Source organism: Pecten maximus, chromosome 17 (genome assembly GCF_902652985.1).
Source record: "Pecten maximus chromosome 17, xPecMax1.1, whole genome shotgun sequence".
Classification (NCBI taxonomy): Eukaryota; Metazoa; Mollusca; class Bivalvia; order Pectinida; family Pectinidae; genus Pecten; species Pecten maximus.
The window spans coordinates 27,314,849-27,333,682 of record NC_047031.1 but is presented as its reverse complement, the minus strand read 5'-3'; the positions used below and the strand labels follow the sequence as shown (position 1 = coordinate 27,333,682).

At 38.7% G+C, this 18,834-nt stretch overlaps 2 protein-coding genes across 2 annotated transcripts; one reads left to right on the top strand and one right to left on the bottom strand.

The window, feature by feature from the left end:
- Positions 1-372: 372 nt before the first annotated feature.
- Positions 373-7,139, top strand: LOC117315786. The gene is made up of 2 exons (XM_033870149.1): positions 373-795; positions 2,952-7,139. The coding sequence occupies exons 1-2, from the start codon at positions 378-380 to the stop codon at positions 5,447-5,449; spliced, it is 2,916 nt and encodes a 971-aa protein (XP_033726040.1). The 5' UTR covers positions 373-377; the 3' UTR covers positions 5,450-7,139.
- Positions 7,140-11,373: 4,234 nt separating this feature from the next.
- Positions 11,374-18,405, bottom strand: LOC117315271 (fibrinogen-like protein A). Its single transcript, XM_033869418.1, has 3 exons — positions 18,102-18,405; positions 12,973-13,137; positions 11,374-11,630 (listed from the first exon to the last, which is right to left on the bottom strand). Exons 1-3 carry the CDS (start codon positions 18,403-18,405, stop codon positions 11,374-11,376), a joined length of 726 nt encoding a protein of 241 aa, XP_033725309.1.
- Between the last annotated feature and the right edge of the window lie 429 nt (positions 18,406-18,834).

Sequence of the window (18,834 nt, the reverse complement as noted above, 5' to 3'; positions counted from 1 at the left end):
GAGGCACTAATGACGGGAAAACATGTTTCACCCAAGAATATTTATGACAAAATTTGGTAAAAAAAACATGTAGTTATTTAAGGCTAATAGCAAGGAAACGGTAACGGACGGACGGAGGGACGCGATGCAACAGCATGAACTAAAAACCCGTACACAGGCATTTTTCTCAGTCGATGCCGCCATGGCTCGGAATCAAAGAGCTTTGTCGGAATTAGCCGAGGCAGTTCACTAAGAAAAATCATGAATTTCATAATAACATCTACATGTATGTTGTGCGTCTGTCATTGTTATTTCAAACGATTTATTATTGCTGTTCCAGATTCAACATTTCCCTGCCAATTCAGACCACGAACTGGCGAGGTTTTTATCATAATACCATGGCATTGTCGATAAAGTTTTCGGATGTTAGCGGGGAAAATGTGTCTTTGACCCGAGAGAGGAATAGTGCTTCGTGGAAACATCTGTATTCGGGAGGAATGGTGTTCAGTCAGCTGCCATTAAAAACAGGGAAACGAGTAAAGTTAACTGTCCGTGGCTCTTCGATTGTTCATGTAGGATTTTACAACGGAAATCCCAGTGACGTCACTAATATCAAAGAGTTGCATCTGAACAAAAAGATAGATTTAATCGCACAACTGGACGTGTACAAGAAGAAATGTTCGGCTCATCTCGAGAAGACTGTCTCTAGCTTTACATACATATGTGAAGATATTCCATACACAAAGAACATTTCCCCGGGAACGAACGTATGGGTAGCTGTATACATCCAATTCGGGGACGCGTGTGTCAGGCTCCGTAAGTATACTATATGTGTATTTTGTGTTGATATTTTTTAAATCCTCTGGTTTGGTGTCTTGTGTTTAACGTCCCAAAAACTTATTAACGTGATGTCACACACCTATTTTGTCACTTTATGTACTTTAGACAGTGACAATATTACCATAAACATGAGTCTGTCTATTGGTGCGTTTCGTCTGAAGATTTTGTAGTGTCATCATACCGAAATGCCAAACATTGTCACATAGACGTGATACTCCACTTGGTACCATTATGCTGACGACCGGTAGTCTTAAAGCGCACTTGATTTTGCTACAGGAGTACACTGATCACTGACATCTCATACCAGGTGCCTGGGTCACTGCTCCGATCACTGTCAAGTCTGCCCTTTCTCGCGAGGTGGTGCACGTGGAGCAACCAACAATTCAAAGTGGCGAATGATAGTAACAGACGAACAATGTTCGAGTTAAATTTGCTGTGAATAGGAATTGAACATAAATTCATGATTTTGTTCCGAATGATTTTTTCCTTCTTTGAGACAAGTAAGAAAAACGGCCGAAATGCGTAACGTCATTACGTTACTCCACAGTAAAATCTCGGCAGATTTTTACAAGTCTCAAAGAAGGGAAGTTTTTAATTATCGGAATCAAGATAAAAAGCTAAGAAAATTCAGTTAGGACAAAGCAAGTGCTGTTCAAAAACACGAATTATGTTAAGATAGAGTGAGTTAAACAAATTGAACAGCCATTTCGTCAACCAAAACTAAGTTCACAGACAACAGTCATTTAAATATAATAATCAAAGCGTAATAAGTAATAATGGCGTTAAAAATAATCAGAGACTCACATTGCAGCACCAATACCTGGAATGAAGATGGTCATAAGCTCTGTTTCGTCTTTCTCCTGTCTTGTTGATCATTTAAAATTTCATCAACAACGAGATAGGAGACCACCGCTTTCGTGTCAGCCATGTTACTTCCGGTTCTGAATTGTGCAACCTACTTAATTTAATTTTGATCGGAGTACGATCGGAGTGGTGATCCGAGCAGTAAATCAAGTGCGCCCTTTAGCATCAAGAGTTTTCAAACAAGTCGCACACCTGCTGTGAATGCAACAGTCTCTCTTGGCCATTTGATTCCTATGAGAATAGTAGCTCAAGGTTGTTTATAATTTTAAGTTTGTTTATTTTAATGAACTTTGTAGCCATTTACAATGTACTTAGCATGCACTGGCTCAAAATCACGACTAAATTTCTTGATTAATAAGAAAATATTCAAATATTTTAACACATTTGACCCTGTGATATTGAAAGAATGTCAAAATAATTCATTATAACAATCTTGGTAGCAATCACTACCAACATACTACTGCCCTAATATGAACCTGGGCATTTTAGTTATTGAGACGACATTAAGGAAAAACAAATTAATCGCTTTAAAATAGGTCAATGGTTTCATTTGGACAAATTTGATAGATATTCATCCTATCATTCAACTGACCCAAATCATGACCAAGGTTGCTTGTTTTACAATGTGAAGAAGATGTTGATAAGATTTCAACACGATTGACCTTATGACCTTAAACGAAAAGTCAAGACAATTGTCCGTCCCTCCGTAAACAATCCTTGTCGATATTTCTTGAAAATTAATTGGAAGGATATTTCTCACACCTGACATGTAGGTTCCCCTTTGGTCATAATATTAATTGTGACCATTTAATAGGAGTCTATTCGGGAAAATAACATGCAGCCATCTAGAAACTGAAGCTTAACATTACTCAGACTACATATGTAGGTTCCCGGGACTTTTTCTCACTGGTTTGGGGAGGGACCTTTTTGTCTCATTTTGGGAAGAAAACTGGTGAATTGGGAAAGACTTTTTCAGGAGTAAATTCCATATTTTGTGGAATGGGGCCTATTAACGATCCCAAAAACCCTTCAAAAAAGTTCTGGTTTCCCTTGTTATCAAATGATTAAGAGGAAAGTCTTAAATGGAACTAATAAAGATAATTTAATAATGAACGCCAGGATTCCTGAGGGATGACTTGTTGACAGTCGAGTAACTGGAGTTACATGATTAGCCCAGCATTATACATATATATGTATATCGGTGACACGATAAAATATTTTACATTCAGTATTATAACGAACGTAAGATTTCTGAGTTTATCTTGCAGATTCGGAGACGGAGTCAATGAAACCAATGCAGTTCCACACAACACATGGCAAAAACATAGAGTTCCTTGATAATACCAGGACAACTGCAAAATTACACATTCAGAATCCTGCAGCCACTTCGTGTATTGTACTGAATCCAACAGAGAAAAAAGCTGTATCGGTGACTCTAAGGCTGACGCCATGTATGTCAGGAATAAAAAAGTACGGATTATTTTTACTTGCAAGTCATTCAAACGCAAAACTTCTGAGAACGTTTAACGAATATATGTTCATGACTGATTCAAAGATACAACAGCAGCAAAGATGCACATCAATTCAGTCGTTTGAAAGGAAATCCGGAAAATTCAATACATGCGACGGTGAATTAACTATTAAAGTTGAATATGGCGGAAAAGTGAAATATCATCATGATTCTGCAGGCTCAGGATCAGCTCAATTGACTGAAAAACTTTCCCAACCAGGCGGAATCACTCTCGTCCTTGACATGCTCAGAGTAACCGTAGACGTCATAGATGCATGCGAATATGATGCTGGCGTTGGGAGTGACGACGAAGAATGTTCCAGTATGTCAAGCGTGAATTCGACATGTGCTATTTCATCATGCTTGCAACGATCGCTTCACTCTCCAACAGGAACAACTCCGCTGATTAGAAAGGAATTAGCAGAAGGCGTAGTGGATGATTCGTCGTCCACAGAAAAGACTGGTTCATCTACGAGAGGACTATCACATGCATTATTTACACAACAACACACTAACAGTAAAAAAGATCCATCGACTGCGAAAGACAACGAACGATTGGATGCTTGGGTCCAGGAAACAACAAGATTCAACGACCGATCTGTTAAAAAAACAGAAGAAAAAGTACTGACAGAAGTTCTACCATTAACGAAACGGAGGCTCGTCTCTCCTTTGGCGGAATCAGAAGTCCAGCCGAAACGTACCAGGACCCATAATGAAAGGAAGACAGAACAAGAGACGCCATTTTCATTCATATCATCGACTAAGCAAGTAGATAATGTGAAAATAGCCTCGGAGAGAACTCAGAGGGATACGTATTGTGATCCTAGATCAACACGCACTGAAATAGATGACCTGGATAAAACAATCAAAAGGTATAATATGGTTTCTTCAGTGCAAAAGAATGAATATCGGAACACGCAACAACATTCGAAAGAACAATCAGATTTATCGATAGTAAAGATCCCTGAATTAAAACGCACCTCGCCAGCGATCGATCGTCTCGAATCTATACGGTCACTAATGGGAATTCCGGTCACTCTTTCAATGAAGACTGTCAGCGATGATATAAAAAGAAGGGCTTTAGTGAGCAGACGGCCAGGTAGAACGAGAGAATTGCAACATCAGATGACGTTCATTTCATCATGCTTGCAACGATCGCTTCACTCTCCAACAGGAACAACTCCGCTGATTAGAAAGGAATTAGCAGAAGGCGTAGTGGATGATTCGTCGTCCACAGAAAAGACTGGTTCATCTACGAGAGGACTATCACATGCATTATTTACACAACCACACACTGTCAGTAAAAAAGATCCATCGACTGCCAAAGACGAACGATTGGATGCTTGGGTCCAGCAAGCAACAAGATTCAACGACCGATCTGTTAAAAAAACAGAAGAAAAAGTACTGACAGAAGTTCCACCATTAACGAAACGGAGGTTCGTCTCTCCTTTGGCGGAATCAGAAGTCCAGCCGAAACGTACCAGGACCCATAATGAAAGGAAGGCAGAACAAGGGACGTCATTTCCAATCATACTATCGTCTGGGCAAGTTAATAATGTTAAATTAGCCTCGGAGAGAACGCAGAGGGATATGTGTTGTGATCCTATAGCATCACACACTGAAATAGATGACCCGGATAAAACAAACAACAGTTATGATAATGTTTCTTCAGTACAAAAGAATGAATTTCAGAACACGCAACAACATTCGAAAGAACTATCAGATTTATCGATAGAAAAGATCAAAGACTTTAAATACACCTCGCCAGCGACCGGTCGTCTCGAATCTATGCGGTCACAAATGGGAATTCGGGTCACTCCTCCAATGAGGACTGCCAGCGATGAGGTAGAAAGAAGGGCTTTAGTAAGCAGACAGCAAGGTAGAACGAGACCAATACAGCATCAGATGACGTATCCAAACTTATCAACAGCTTCGGACAATTCAGAGCTTTTCTATGATGACTACCGTGTTGCTCTACAGCAGAAAGCTACAACTCAGCATTATCTAAAAGAGAAAATCAAGCAGAATTATACCACTCTTGTGAAACAGCTAGTAGTAGTACCGTTGGTCGATTTTCTTTACGAAGCTGATATTTTAGCAGAAGATGAACACGACCGATTTCTGTTAATTCAACAGAGTTTTTCAGCAAATAGGGAATTGCTTGGTAAGCTGAGGCAAAAACCAGTTAATAAAGATAAATTTGAAGCAGCGTTACGAGATGCAAAACTTGACCATTTGATCGAAATGTTTATATGAAATATTGAGAAATATTTGTATTGATTACGATTATTTTTATGGTTGTCCTTATCAATAATAACTTAATATACCGCTTCATCACAATAATGTAATATCATCGGCACAGGGTAACAGTCTACATTAACAGCATTAACATTAACAGGGTGGTCGGGTAACACACTTGTCTTTCACCTAGGCGGCAGGGGTTCGATTCTCCGATCGGACGTGAAAAGGTATGGAGTCACCTGCCCGACTACGTGGGTTTTCCCTGGGTACTCCGGTTTCCTCCCAGAGTAAGACTTCCATCCGGGCCAACAAGCGTGATTAATATAAAGATACAGTTTACATTTTTTACTTTAACAGCACGCACTCTCGACGATATCACGTGTATAGGACAAGTCCCTCTTTTACATCTTAGTTCAGTCAAAAAAGCTGTTCCCTGTATCTCTACTCTCCCTTTTAAAGCACAGGGGAGGTTGAAAGAGAAAGAGTGGCATGTTCCTTAACAGAAACAGACAGACGGGGCGACCGGCTGTGTTAACTTTGATATGTCGGTAAGGATACATGTAATTTAAACAAAGATTAGCGAAGCATAGCCGTAAACTGAATCACATAGACAAATAAAGCCATGGATAATTCTGTTTTTCTCGGGAGGTTTTCAGCCTTTTGGAGTTAGGATAAAATAACGAAACTGTTTGAAACTTTCCCCGACATACTTATTCTTTTATCCACAATGCATTGAAACTACAGTGTATACTGTCCTGGAACAGCGCTCCGTATTCGGTGTTCTGCTTTCTGCTTTTGGCACTGCGGTGTGGTTTTGACTCCCTTTAGTGATCCCCCGACAGTCGCCAGCCGCTGTGCATGGGGTAAATTGTATTTTATGGTTGTTTTGCGGATCTGGAATTAAGCTGAGTACTGACAGGTTGATTCAGGTATAGATCATTATGCTTTGTGTCGGGTTAGATATGTGCGGCACCAGGAGAGTCTTTTCTATATATAATTATGTAACGTGTGGTTAGATTGCGAAGGACATTTCGCCCCAGCGTTCGAATTCATTAATGTCGTGTTTAACTTATGTTAGTTTGCGGTACAGTGCATTTGGCATCATATGAGTAAATTATACCATCAATACGGCCGCACTCCGATGTAAGCTTTTTATTAATATGTTTACGGAAATGCATTTAGCAATAGTTATACAGCTATGTACATAGACTTGATAATATTGTTTGATTGATATGTTGTGAAAGATTCGCATTGAAGATATTTGGTACACATATTGGTATCTGAAGATGGCCTCCCTTGTTTGTTATGGAACGCCATAGCTGTCTTATATGGTACACGTCCGTTATATTATGTGCTTGTATCATTATCTTATGTGCTTTTCTCATTATATTAGGTGCCTTTGTCATTATATTATGTGCCTTTGTCATTATATTATGTGCCTTTCTCATTATATTAGGTGCCTTTGTCATTATATTATGTGCCTTTGTCATTATATTATGTGCCTTTCTCATTATATTAGGTGCCTTTGTCATTATATTATGTGCCTTTCTCATTTTATTATGTGCCTTTGTCATTATATTATGTACCTTTCTCATTTTATTATGTGCCTTTGTCATTATATTATGTACTTGTATCATTATATTATGTGCCTTTCTCAAATTAAAAATGGTAGTTGCTGCTCTTGCTAAGCGCTCAGCATACTTGGAGTGGGACGACTGGTTAGCCCGTTGTCAGTATAATGTGACCGGGTGGGGGTGCTGCTGGTTGTCTTCGGCAGTATGCTTCAGTGAGGTAGCCCTATAAATCGGCAAAAGTTCCGGCCTATCACAAGGAGACTTAACACGAACATACCGCAGCCTCCCAAATACATACACATACGCACTCACCACACGCATGCATGTCGCACGCACGGGAGGCCGTCCTTAAATGACCTTAACTGTTAATAAGACGTAAAACAAAATAAACCAAACCAAACCAATTTGTCATTATATTATGTACTTGTGTGATTATATTATGTTCCTGCATGTATGCGTGTGGTGAGCATTTGTGTGTTTTCGGAGGCTGCTATGTAGAGGTGATGGTTATTTATCATGTTTATGTAACTTGAATTAGTTAATTTTCCAACAGACAAGGCACGAGCTTTAGCGAAAATTAAATAACGAGATTTAGATAAACATGATCAACAAACGTCACTCGTTGGGGAACATGTTTATAACCTCTTTACTTACAAATGTAAGCTTGTCGAGTTCAGGTTTTCCCAACGTGGCAACTCAATTCTGTGAACCAAATCACTACACGACAAAATATAGTTCGTGACGAAGGAACTATTTTATCTATTTTAGGTGCACAACTAATATCATTTGTACTTTATTGTAAATAATGTAATTTTTACAAAATTAAATATCAGTTTGACAATCATTGTGTGTTTTTTGTGTTATTAATAAAACACTTGTTTAAATGACTCCGCTAATAAACACCGCGAAGTCGAATGTCACATCTGATTATAAGACCGTCATTTAATGAGTATGCTATTATTGTTGATGGTGATATTAAATGTTCATCATGGGATTTATTCATTCAAGACGCCGTGCATTTCAACAAATATTACGGATCTGGAGTGCTGGGCAATGTGTGTATTTCACGTTTGTCAGTGTGCTATCAGTTTACGGACACGAGACAAGTGTTCCATCATGAAGTATTATATTTTTGTGTATTGGATATGAATTTGTGATAAAGGTGAGTGGAATGATAAAGTGCTTATTTGGTGTTACTTTTGACTGTTGGTAAAATATTGGTACCGAATTACACCGACCAAAGTACCACTGTAATAGGGAAAGAGAAGCTGGTGGCCTAAGCTTACGTTATATGCCGCGATCGTTTCACTCAAATGATTGCGATTAGGGACAGGAATTAACCATTTTGTCGTACATTATCTATTTGTTTTGATGATTCGTTCATGGCTTTCGGGGTCCACTGCGTATTGTTGGGGAGTCAGATCTGGTTTGCCATGATCAATGCAATATCTCGCTTCCGTTGGTAGTCTATTTTACCATCAAATTCTATTTCTTACGACTAAAATCCCAGATTAATCGACCTTTCCACGGGGAACTCCTCCCACCTAGTTATGTTAAAGTTGACCCCGGTAAATCGATACAACGTTCTTTTGAATGACAGACGACAAAAAGAATAAGTGGTACTTTGAGAGAGTAGTAAAAGTAGTCCGTGGTAAAAGGTCAGGGGTTTGCCAACCGAAATTGTTGAAGGTCACAAATGACCAATCGGAGGCATCATGTTGAGGGTTGTGAGTTGGAGAATGTCAGGGGAAAAAGAGCTCGGAGAAAAGTTACAACAATCAATCAACATATGAACGTATCCATCTTTTATTTTTTTCTCCAACTGACACAAAAAAACACATAGCGGACCAACGTATAAGGAATTAAGTAAAAACTTATCAAACAAAAACAAAATAAACAACAATATCTAGAATAGAGTTATTTCCCCTAGGACCGTAACATACACGGACATACCACTCCCACTTCTCTCAGTACAGTACTCCTAGGCTTATTACATTTTATTTCATTTGTATTAATGTATTATTTATTTGTTTAACAAAGCAATTGTTATGCTGATTGGTTTCTATTAAAAGTGATTATGTAGTGATAAATTGGTTTTTAGAGTAGAGGTCTAATCGACCCTTTAAAGCTAAATTGGTAAGAGAGATATCCCAATGCTCATTCGAACATTGTACCAAGTCATTATCGGTGCCTCGTGGCTGGCTCAGAATATCCCATCCCAACGTCCCTTTGTCATCTAATTGGCATTTCCCATGCATCCAATCGCCGCCAAAACTGCACAGCTTTGAATACTGATTATGTTTTTGGAATGAAGCAAAAAGGAGAAAAAGAGTGGTAGACTGAGGAAAAAGGTTGTCGGGATATTCGTTAGTGAGTGTAACGTCCAATGAATGACGATTATTGATTTCCTTTAAAAGCAGCATAAATTAAATCGGAGATCTACATTTTTCAACCGATTTCTTTGAAACATGGCTGACTTTATAATACAAATATGGAGTTGTATTTCCATGGACGATATTTCGATAAATCTGTTGTTGCTGAAGTTATTATCTTTTGTTAATTTCAGTATTTGATGTATATCCCACGACCCCACAAAACTTGGAAGGCTTTATGATCCTGATATCAAGATGTGTTTACTTATTTAGAAACTACTTTAGTCACTCCTGGTTATTGGTATTCCCCTAACAAAAGTTTCCGAGTAGACTTCTCGCCTGCACTCTACTTCCGGAAACCGCCATTAGAAGCCGTAGACTAGTTGTAAAGAAATGGCGGACTCTTGTATTCGTCTGCTTTAAGGACTTGTGATAGCTAAAGACTGGACGCAATCGCCAATCTATGTCGGTAAGCGTTAAATATAGCTATTTATTGACATTTCGAGCAAACCAGCGTAAAATTGGTCGACGCATCAGAAAATGACGAGAGATTAAAAAAAAAACCGGTAGGATTGTCTGTGTCTTCCCTTGTGTTATGTTGTATGTATTGCGTACGTTTTTTTCTTATTTTTCATTTTTCCCCATTTATATCGTTACTAGCCCCTCTGCGAAAGCCCTGCAGGTAGGGCGTAAGAATTGCACCAGCTGCCCCACGGCATGATCGTAAGAGGCGACTTAATTTGGGATATTATCTTTTCTCTTCTTCCTTAACAACTTCCTCCTTCCAAATGTCTCCCTGGACAATGCCTCACATTTATCCTTGAGTTGAGCGTTCGCCGCTGTGAGGAATGCTTTGGGTTCTGTTTTCAGGCCGAGACATACCAGAGTCTTTAAAAATGGTAGTTTCTACTCCTGCTAAGCGCTCGGCATATTAGGAGTGGGACGACTGGTTCTCCCGTTGTCAGTATAATGTGACCGGGTGGGGTGACCGAATGGGGTGTCCTGCTAGGTGTCTTCGGCAGTATGCTTCAGTGAGGTAGCATTATAAATCGGCAAAAGTTCCGACCTATCACAAGGAGACTTAACACGAACATACCGCAGCCTCCCAAATACATACACATACGCACTCGCACTCACCACACGCATGCATGTCGCACGCACGGGAGGCCGTCCTTAAATGAAATCAGCTGTTGATAGGACGTTAAACAAATAAACCCAAACCAGAGCAATTCCGCTCCGCGGTACTATTGTACTTTTTGGTATTCATTTCTCTTTGCCTTCTTGAATACAAATGTTAGTACTGGATGTGGTCGTTTTTCAGAGGGACTGCGGTGGCCGGGAGGTAAAGGTGTCACGACACTTTATCACTAGCCCTCCACCTCTGGGTTGTGAATTACAAACTCATGTGGGGCAGTTGCCTGGCACTGGCCGTAGGTCAGTGGTTTTTCGCCAGGTACTCAGGATTTCCTCCACCTCCTGGCACGTCCTTAAATGACCCTGACTATAAATAGGATGTTAAACAAAAATAAATCAAACCAAACCTTTTACCAGCTCGTTGAATCGAATGGTTCATGTGACCATGCTATTTTGAATCTCGTTCAGTCAGACGCATTTGATGTGGCGTAGCATGAACAGTCAACAACAGTCTGATTGAACGAGACTACACTAATACCGGAAACGGAATACTATGCACGCATTTCCGGTTGAGGTATATCATTCGTAATTTTTTGATTTTCTTGCGGTTTCTACAAGTGATATTGTGTTTATTCTATCATACTGCAGGTATTTTAATGAGAGGTATCAATGCAGACAGAGTTGTCAATTTTGACAGACTCAGTCAAAAAGCTTGCCGGTCAGTAGGTCTTGCACAAAAACGTCTTTTGCCAAACCTGCTCAAATTCTGTCCCTCTGTTAACATAGACACTTAATACTCCCTATTACGGACATATCGCTTTCTTCTCTATGTCTCCAAAGACAATGTGCATTTGGGACTTTAAACACCCGACATCTTCACCAGCATTCTTGTTTTCATCATTGGTACATATTCCCGACCCGCATAGAATCTAATCCACGCCATCGATTTGTAAATATCAAGTCCAGTATCGGCCCTGTAAGGTCCGTTCAGATTGGAGTCGTAACATCCCTTGTACCACCAGCCTCCTACAGCCCATGAAGCGCAATTTACCATATTGCTGTTGTCATTGTCGTAAGTGGAGAACTTGAACCCATTGTGGTAAGCCATCGCGTCATCTGACAAAACAAAACAAGTTAATGATCCCAGTTATATTATCAGATAAATAATAATAATAAAAAATCATTAAAAACAAAACTGTGAAATTAAAAACCAAAACCTTTAACGGTCATCTGATTTTCGTCAAAGTTTCCAATTTTGCTTTAAATATTAAAATGACGTAAGATGGATAAAACAAAACAAATCCAGAGACATAAATTGATATTTTCTTATATCATTTCTAATACTATCAATACTGTTTTACATATATAAACATTACTGGCTTCCCGGGGTAACGTAAGACAACAGGGTCACAATTTTTGTAAAGCATCTAAAAACCTTCAACATATGAAAAATGAAAAGGAAAATTTTTTTCTATCTCGGTAAATTGAACCCGCCCAATTCGGCCACCATGACGACGACTGATCGTGATTGTAATAGGTCATCCTTTGGTTAGATCACCTAGAAACGCTACCATTGAACATTTTCTCCTAAAACCGGTTTTTGTGGGAAAGGTTTTTGTTCAATTCTACACTTCCATATCTCATTCCAAATTTAAAATATGCCTTTATACGCATGTTCAAATGGCATTGTTTCCATGATAGCCAATCCAATACTGGGGCGTATTTCATGGAACAAAGGTAATGTCAAAATGAATTATTATAACAATTAAGACACTTAGGCGCTGCGCATGCTTTGATAACTTATTGCATACTTTCAAATGATCTGCCCTGCAGGTAGTACCTGCTGCCCCCATTGCATGATCGTAAGAGGCGACCTAAACTTGGGATCTTATCTTTTCTCTTCTTTCTGAACAACTTTCTCATTCCTAATGTCTCCCTTGACAATACCTCACTTTTGGCCTTTAGTTGAGCGTTCGCCGCTGTGAGGAAGGCTTTGGGTTCTGTCCCCTAGCCGAGACATACCAGAGTCTTTAAAAATGGTAGTTGCTACTCCTGCTTAGCGCTCAGCATATTTGGAGTGGGACGACTGGTTCGCCCGTTGTCAGTATAATGTAACCGGGTGTGGTGTGCTGCTGGGTGTCTTCGGCAGTATGCTTCAGTGAGGTAGCACTATAAATCGGCAAAAGTTCCGGCCTATCACAAGGAAACTTAACACGAACATACCGCAGCCTCCCAAAGCACACATACGCACTCGCCACACGCATGCATGTCGCACGCACGGGAGGCCGTCCTTAAATGACCTTAGCTGTTAATAGGACGTTAAACAAAATAAACCAAACCAAACCAAACTTTCAAATGAGATTGATTTTGAATAAGAAATATATGATAATCTAGTAATTAATTATGGCCTTACCGTGGCACACTCATAGCAAAACGCCAAATGTTACTTCAAACTTACAAGAAACATTTCCCGAGAATCCCGATACCGACAGTCGATATTTTGAAGACTCGTCCGCAATCATAAAGAATGAGTACTGGGCGTACGCTGTGTCGTTATACCAGGAGACTAACTCGATACGGAGGCTGGATCCTTGCCGGGTTAGAAGATGAATCATATCAAGCCCTGAGTAAAATGATAATTTACATGTAAAAAGCCAAAACAGGATGGATTCAACAAACCCATTCACCTTTTACACAAAAGAGGCCGTCTTTAAATTGCCATAGCTGTTATGACGTTATACTATACAAAATTCAACACAAAGAGGAGGTTGTAAAACCAAATAAAGACAATGAAAAAGAACCCATATGAGGAATCAATACATGTTCCCATTTTTAGATAAGATTAGTTATCCTGTTCATTAGAAAATTTAATTTTACGTCCTAGTTCCTACAGAATCCATTGCATTTGCGAACGCATAAGAACTTCAATATTACGTCTGATTAAGAGACCAAACACATGATGTTTGATCTTTCAAACCTCTCAGCACGTGTTTTCTACAATTATTCACGTTAATACAGATCCTGTTCTGTTCCCCAGGTATGGTTGACAAACAGTCGAAAAAGTGAGACTAGAAGGGGAAAAGCGTAAAAATCTACCCCAAATTATGATAATGATTTATTTGAATGTCAATGTGACGTTCCGGATACATACTGTACCTGCCCAGAAGTCTCCGTTCAAGTCTCCAAAACCGTTCTTGTAGTCAGTCCAGTTCCTGTAGAAGTCCACCTGTCCGTCCTGTCTGTTATGTATTACCTATAACCAAGATCACATTCCCGTACACATTTTTCACTTGCTCTGAATCCGGGGATAATATTGATCAGATGATCTACTGAAGCAGTGTTGATATGATGGAGGTCAATGAATACATGCAGAATTTATGAAAAAATAAAACGAAATAGATAAGTTTTAACACTGATTGTCAACGTATCCCATAATTGTACCATTTCATTATCATTTCACAATACTGTCATCGGCACTGACCTGCACCCTACCTGTCGCTCACCTCTGCGCTTGTGGGGCACATTAAGGATTATTTATTTCATTCCAACAAGAATGGTTTTACAAACAGTGGAAAACAACAATATTAAACACAAACCACTGACCTCATTCAGGAAATCGAGATTGCATTTTTAAATGAAGCCTGATTTACTCTTTTCAAAATATATACACGTACACAAAACAGTTACTTTGTTGAGGTAACGGCCACTATTGGTCATCAGCCTTTGGATTCTGTCCCTTTTTGTCGGGATATACTATTCCTTTAAAACAATGGTAGTTGCTAATCTGCTTGACGCTCAGAAAAAAAAAACAATATACCACAGCCTTCCAAAACACCAATATACCACAACCTTCAAAACACACACATACACTGGAACCAAGCATCACATTCACTGGGAAGTACCATAGTTGTTGGTAGGGCGTTACACAATACTAAACCAAACTATAGCCTTACGGTCCACGGTCCGTCGTCTGTGTTCGCGTCACAGTACACATCGTAACTGTATCCCAGGGTCAAGGTCATCCCTGTAGATATTGGAACAGTAGGCAGAGTTAGCTTCGCTGCAGTCTATAATGAAAGAAGTAAACGCACGCTTGATATGCATGGCAATTAACGAAAATAAGTTACATATCCCCAAAAAGATGATAATTTAGGCAATATCTCCGAATGCATCCCTCATCATAAATTGTTCTTTATCTTATTTGGGTATCTTGACTGGAAACCATTTTAGATGGTGCGTCTGAATCCCTCGACGGCAGAAGGAGGCAAAATGGGGTAATTTGGCTAAATCGCTATAAACGACTTCTGTGGACCTAAGCAATGGATATTACTCATATTTTGCTAGAAACATTCTTAGGTCGTGGGAATTCAAAAGTATGCAGTTCTGGGGCTGGCAACTGAGGGGGTCAAAAGGTGACAAAATGGCTATATTGCTTTAATCGACTTCTTCTGATGAAGTAAGCAATGGATATCACTTATATTTGTCTTGTTGCATACTCAGAAACACAACAAAGAATACAGTCCGGGTTAAGTCACATTTTCAAAATGAGGACACTATAGGTTGGATGGTAACGGAGAATTAACACGTCTGACTTCATTATATAGCAAGGAAATAGAATATTCCAAAGGGGTTAATAATCTCGACCATCAAACTTTCCTACATACCAAACGGTGAAAAAAACAAGTATTTGCGTTCCCGAAGCTTAACTCCAACCCGTTGAGGATAATTAGTGGTTACTTTTAGTATGGATTGGTTTATATTCTTTTAATACTTTTCCTGAAATCATGGAAACTAATTGTTAAACGCCTAAATATACAAACAACCTAATTATGTTATGCTCTCTATTCCTTGTGCCGATGCTCAAAGCATAGATTAGTTTAGTTTAAACCACATTTTATTTCAAATTCAAAGTCATACATTTCAACATATTAAAAATGCAGAAAAAAGTATAAGAATACTTCTATAAATCTGTCTCTTTAGTGCAGACAGGCTGATGACAAACACTTGAGAGCATGTTATAAACTAAGTATAACAAATAAGTGACAGATATCATGTGAAAATTAGGGAGGGGAGGGAAGAAAGAGTGCGTCAGAGAGATGGAATGTTATAACTATACATACTAAATCATAACCGACAACATGTGAAAGATAGGAAGGAGGGAAGAATAGGAAGACAGAATGAGACTTTCATAAGTGGGGAAATTACGTTGTGACAAGATAAACAGTATCTCGTCCAGGGACTTGGGTAAGAAAATAAATAATTGTCACTCAAAGCGTTTAGTTTGAGAAATGAAAGTATGTACACAGCGGAAAATGGATTCATTATCAGTAATATACAAGTTGAGATCTCCGTATAAAAGAATGTCCAGAGTGTAGCCCTCGGGTAAATTTACGAAGTAGGTATGTCTGAGATCACTTTAACTAGAATAATATGGAAGAAAGTGGTCAGTTGTTTCATCAGCCTCTCTACAGGACCACTGGGGACTGTCTACAAGATTACGGTTAAAAGGGTGAGAATTTAAAATACTGCAGCTCATCCTTAGTCTGGCATGATGGATCTGGTCAAGATGTTTTCTGTAAAAGTGGAAATATTCGCGGTGTGGAAATTTTCGCTTATTTCACTATCAGTAAATCTCCGCAAAAATTTCCACATAATATATTAACACATAAGAATACTAAATATAAAAGATACATGTTAGCGCAAAAATATCTTGACGGCGCGAAAATATCCACACCGCGAACACTTTGGAAGCTGGCTAAGCAAAAATTTTCACACGCGAAAATATCCACTTTTACAGTAAGGGGGGGACTGTTCGGGAGTGTCTGTGTAAGTACTTTTTCAGGTTACTTATGGATGGGTTATTTTTTTATATTGGAAGGAAGGGAGTTCCACAAGTCAATGGAAGATGGGAGAAATGATCTTTTGTAGAAATTAGTTTTGCAAAAAACATTACTTAGGTGGTCAGCGTAGGAACGACTCACACCAATATAATATATGTGATATATGTAATATATGTAAGAAGGTGAAAAACAAATATCATTTTATTTATCTGGATAATTTTTTATGTTGCGTCTTAATTTTAGACTATCCCACCCAGTTTCCAGAAAAAGATTTCCATGACTACATTTTGTAGTAAGTTTTGTTCCCCAGTAATTATTCCCGCCGCTTCAAGATGAATGATTAAGTTGTCCCAGACAATATCTTCGTATTCTAAAATAGGTCTAATGAACGAAAAGTAAAGCGTTTGAAGCGATTTCCTATCAATATTAGATTTAAATTTTCTAGATAGTTTGGCATAAGCTATTTTAATCATGAAATTTACTTGTTCAGTCCAAGTTCCATCACCAGAGAAAAAGATTCCTATATGTTTATGGTGTTTGACCTCAGTGACCGGAATGTCATTCATATATAGAAGGGATGGTTGGGCTTGTTTAGTTGCCTACTAATCAAGTGTGACTTTTTTTCAGGATTAAATTTAACCAACTAATTATCAGACCAGATATGTATTTTCCTTAAATTATCATTTAGCAAGTCTGCACATCTAGGCAGTGATCGAGGGTCTACGATGGCATAAAGGGAGGTGTCATCTGCAAATCTTAAAATTAATACCATCGACTATATCATTTATATAAATTAAAAGCAGGAGAGGACCTAATATTGACCCCTGTGAAACACCAGCCTTTATATCCATTCAAACAGAGGTCTTGCTATCTATGGTAATTCTTTGCCTTCTATTGCTTAAGTAACTTTTGAACCAAGAGAGTAAATTACCTTCAATGCGCAATTGTCGTAATTTAAAAAATAGTCTCGAATGCCATACTCTGTCGAAGGCCTAGCTGATATCACAGAAGATTAACCTAAAATAATTACCTTTATCAAGCACCGAATATATATCGTTAGTAATAGAGAGTAATCGAGTCATCAGCCCTGAACCCAGACTGAGAAGAAAATAATAAGGAGTGAGATAAGTTTCTACCTGGTGTTGGTAAATGATGCGTGTAATTAGGATTTACCTAAGATGTACGACGTGTTCACTGTAAGAAAGTCGATTTTATACCAGAACAGTTATCACTTATTTAGTCATGCTCGGCAAAATTGATTCTGTTCTTACTTGAAATTATGAGGAAAACACACCATCCTTCTCTTTGTTAAAAATCAATATTGCGGAGGCGTGGTGTCATAATGTGCAGGGCCATATGTGTCGCTAGTTCGAGTCCCGAAAATATTGTATTCTATATCAAATTAACAATCCCCCCCCCCCCTTTTTTTTTACATTCGTGGTCTACCTTTTTTAATGAATTTATTAACAAGATAATGTAACTAAAATCAGTTAACATTATTCTGAAAAGCTTCAGTGATGTAGCAAGAAGAAGTCGACATCAGATAAAAACAAATCTAAAATACACACTTTCCAAAACGCATGCATGACCAAAACTGTTGATAAGACCTTAAACAATACACAACCAAACCATAGACCCTTGGGAGAGGCAGTCCTTAAACTAGCATAGCTGTAGATAGGACCAATATTCAATTTGAAACTAAACCATACACACACAGGGGAGGTTGTATCTCTGGTTTATCACGTACCGTGTATGTGATCTTTCCTCTTCCTTACAAACGTCTGGATGACTGAGGACTGATTTACACCAACATCAGTACAAAGTTCCTTGGAATACGTCTTACATTCCCTAGTCTCCTCGTCGTGGGTAAAAGAATAACAGTTGACATCACACGTAGTGGCACACTCGATAGGACTGGACGAGCTCTTATCCACGGCTAAAACGTTATCCACGTAGTCGGAGAGGGGAACGTGAAACACACGTGTAAACGAGGACGTCAAAAGTGCACGAGCTGGACAGGCAAAGTACAACAGAATTATGTATGCGTCCATGTCGAAATAAATCTCAGACACTGTTAAATATACTCCTACAATATGAAAACCGAAAAGATTTCCGATGAAACAAACAAGTGATGTGGATTTGAAAATATATCAAGCCCACCTCATTCTGCTGATCCACACCCCTAGAATTCTGTGATTATTTCTACAAGCTATGTTTAAGTTCCGTATCAACTTGTTCATGGCACCGTTAAGGTAAGTTATAAACGATCCTTCAGACCGTATCATCGACACGGTTACGGGATTGGATGGTTCTTAAATAATGAATGGGACAGAATACTCATTGAACCAAATATCACTGGTATCGAAGTGTAAATACAAATATATGGTGAAATTCCACAAGCTGGCAAAACTATTTTTTTATAAAAGATAAAATATTTAGTATACCTGCCGTGTAGGTAGGGCGTAGTATACCTGTCGTGT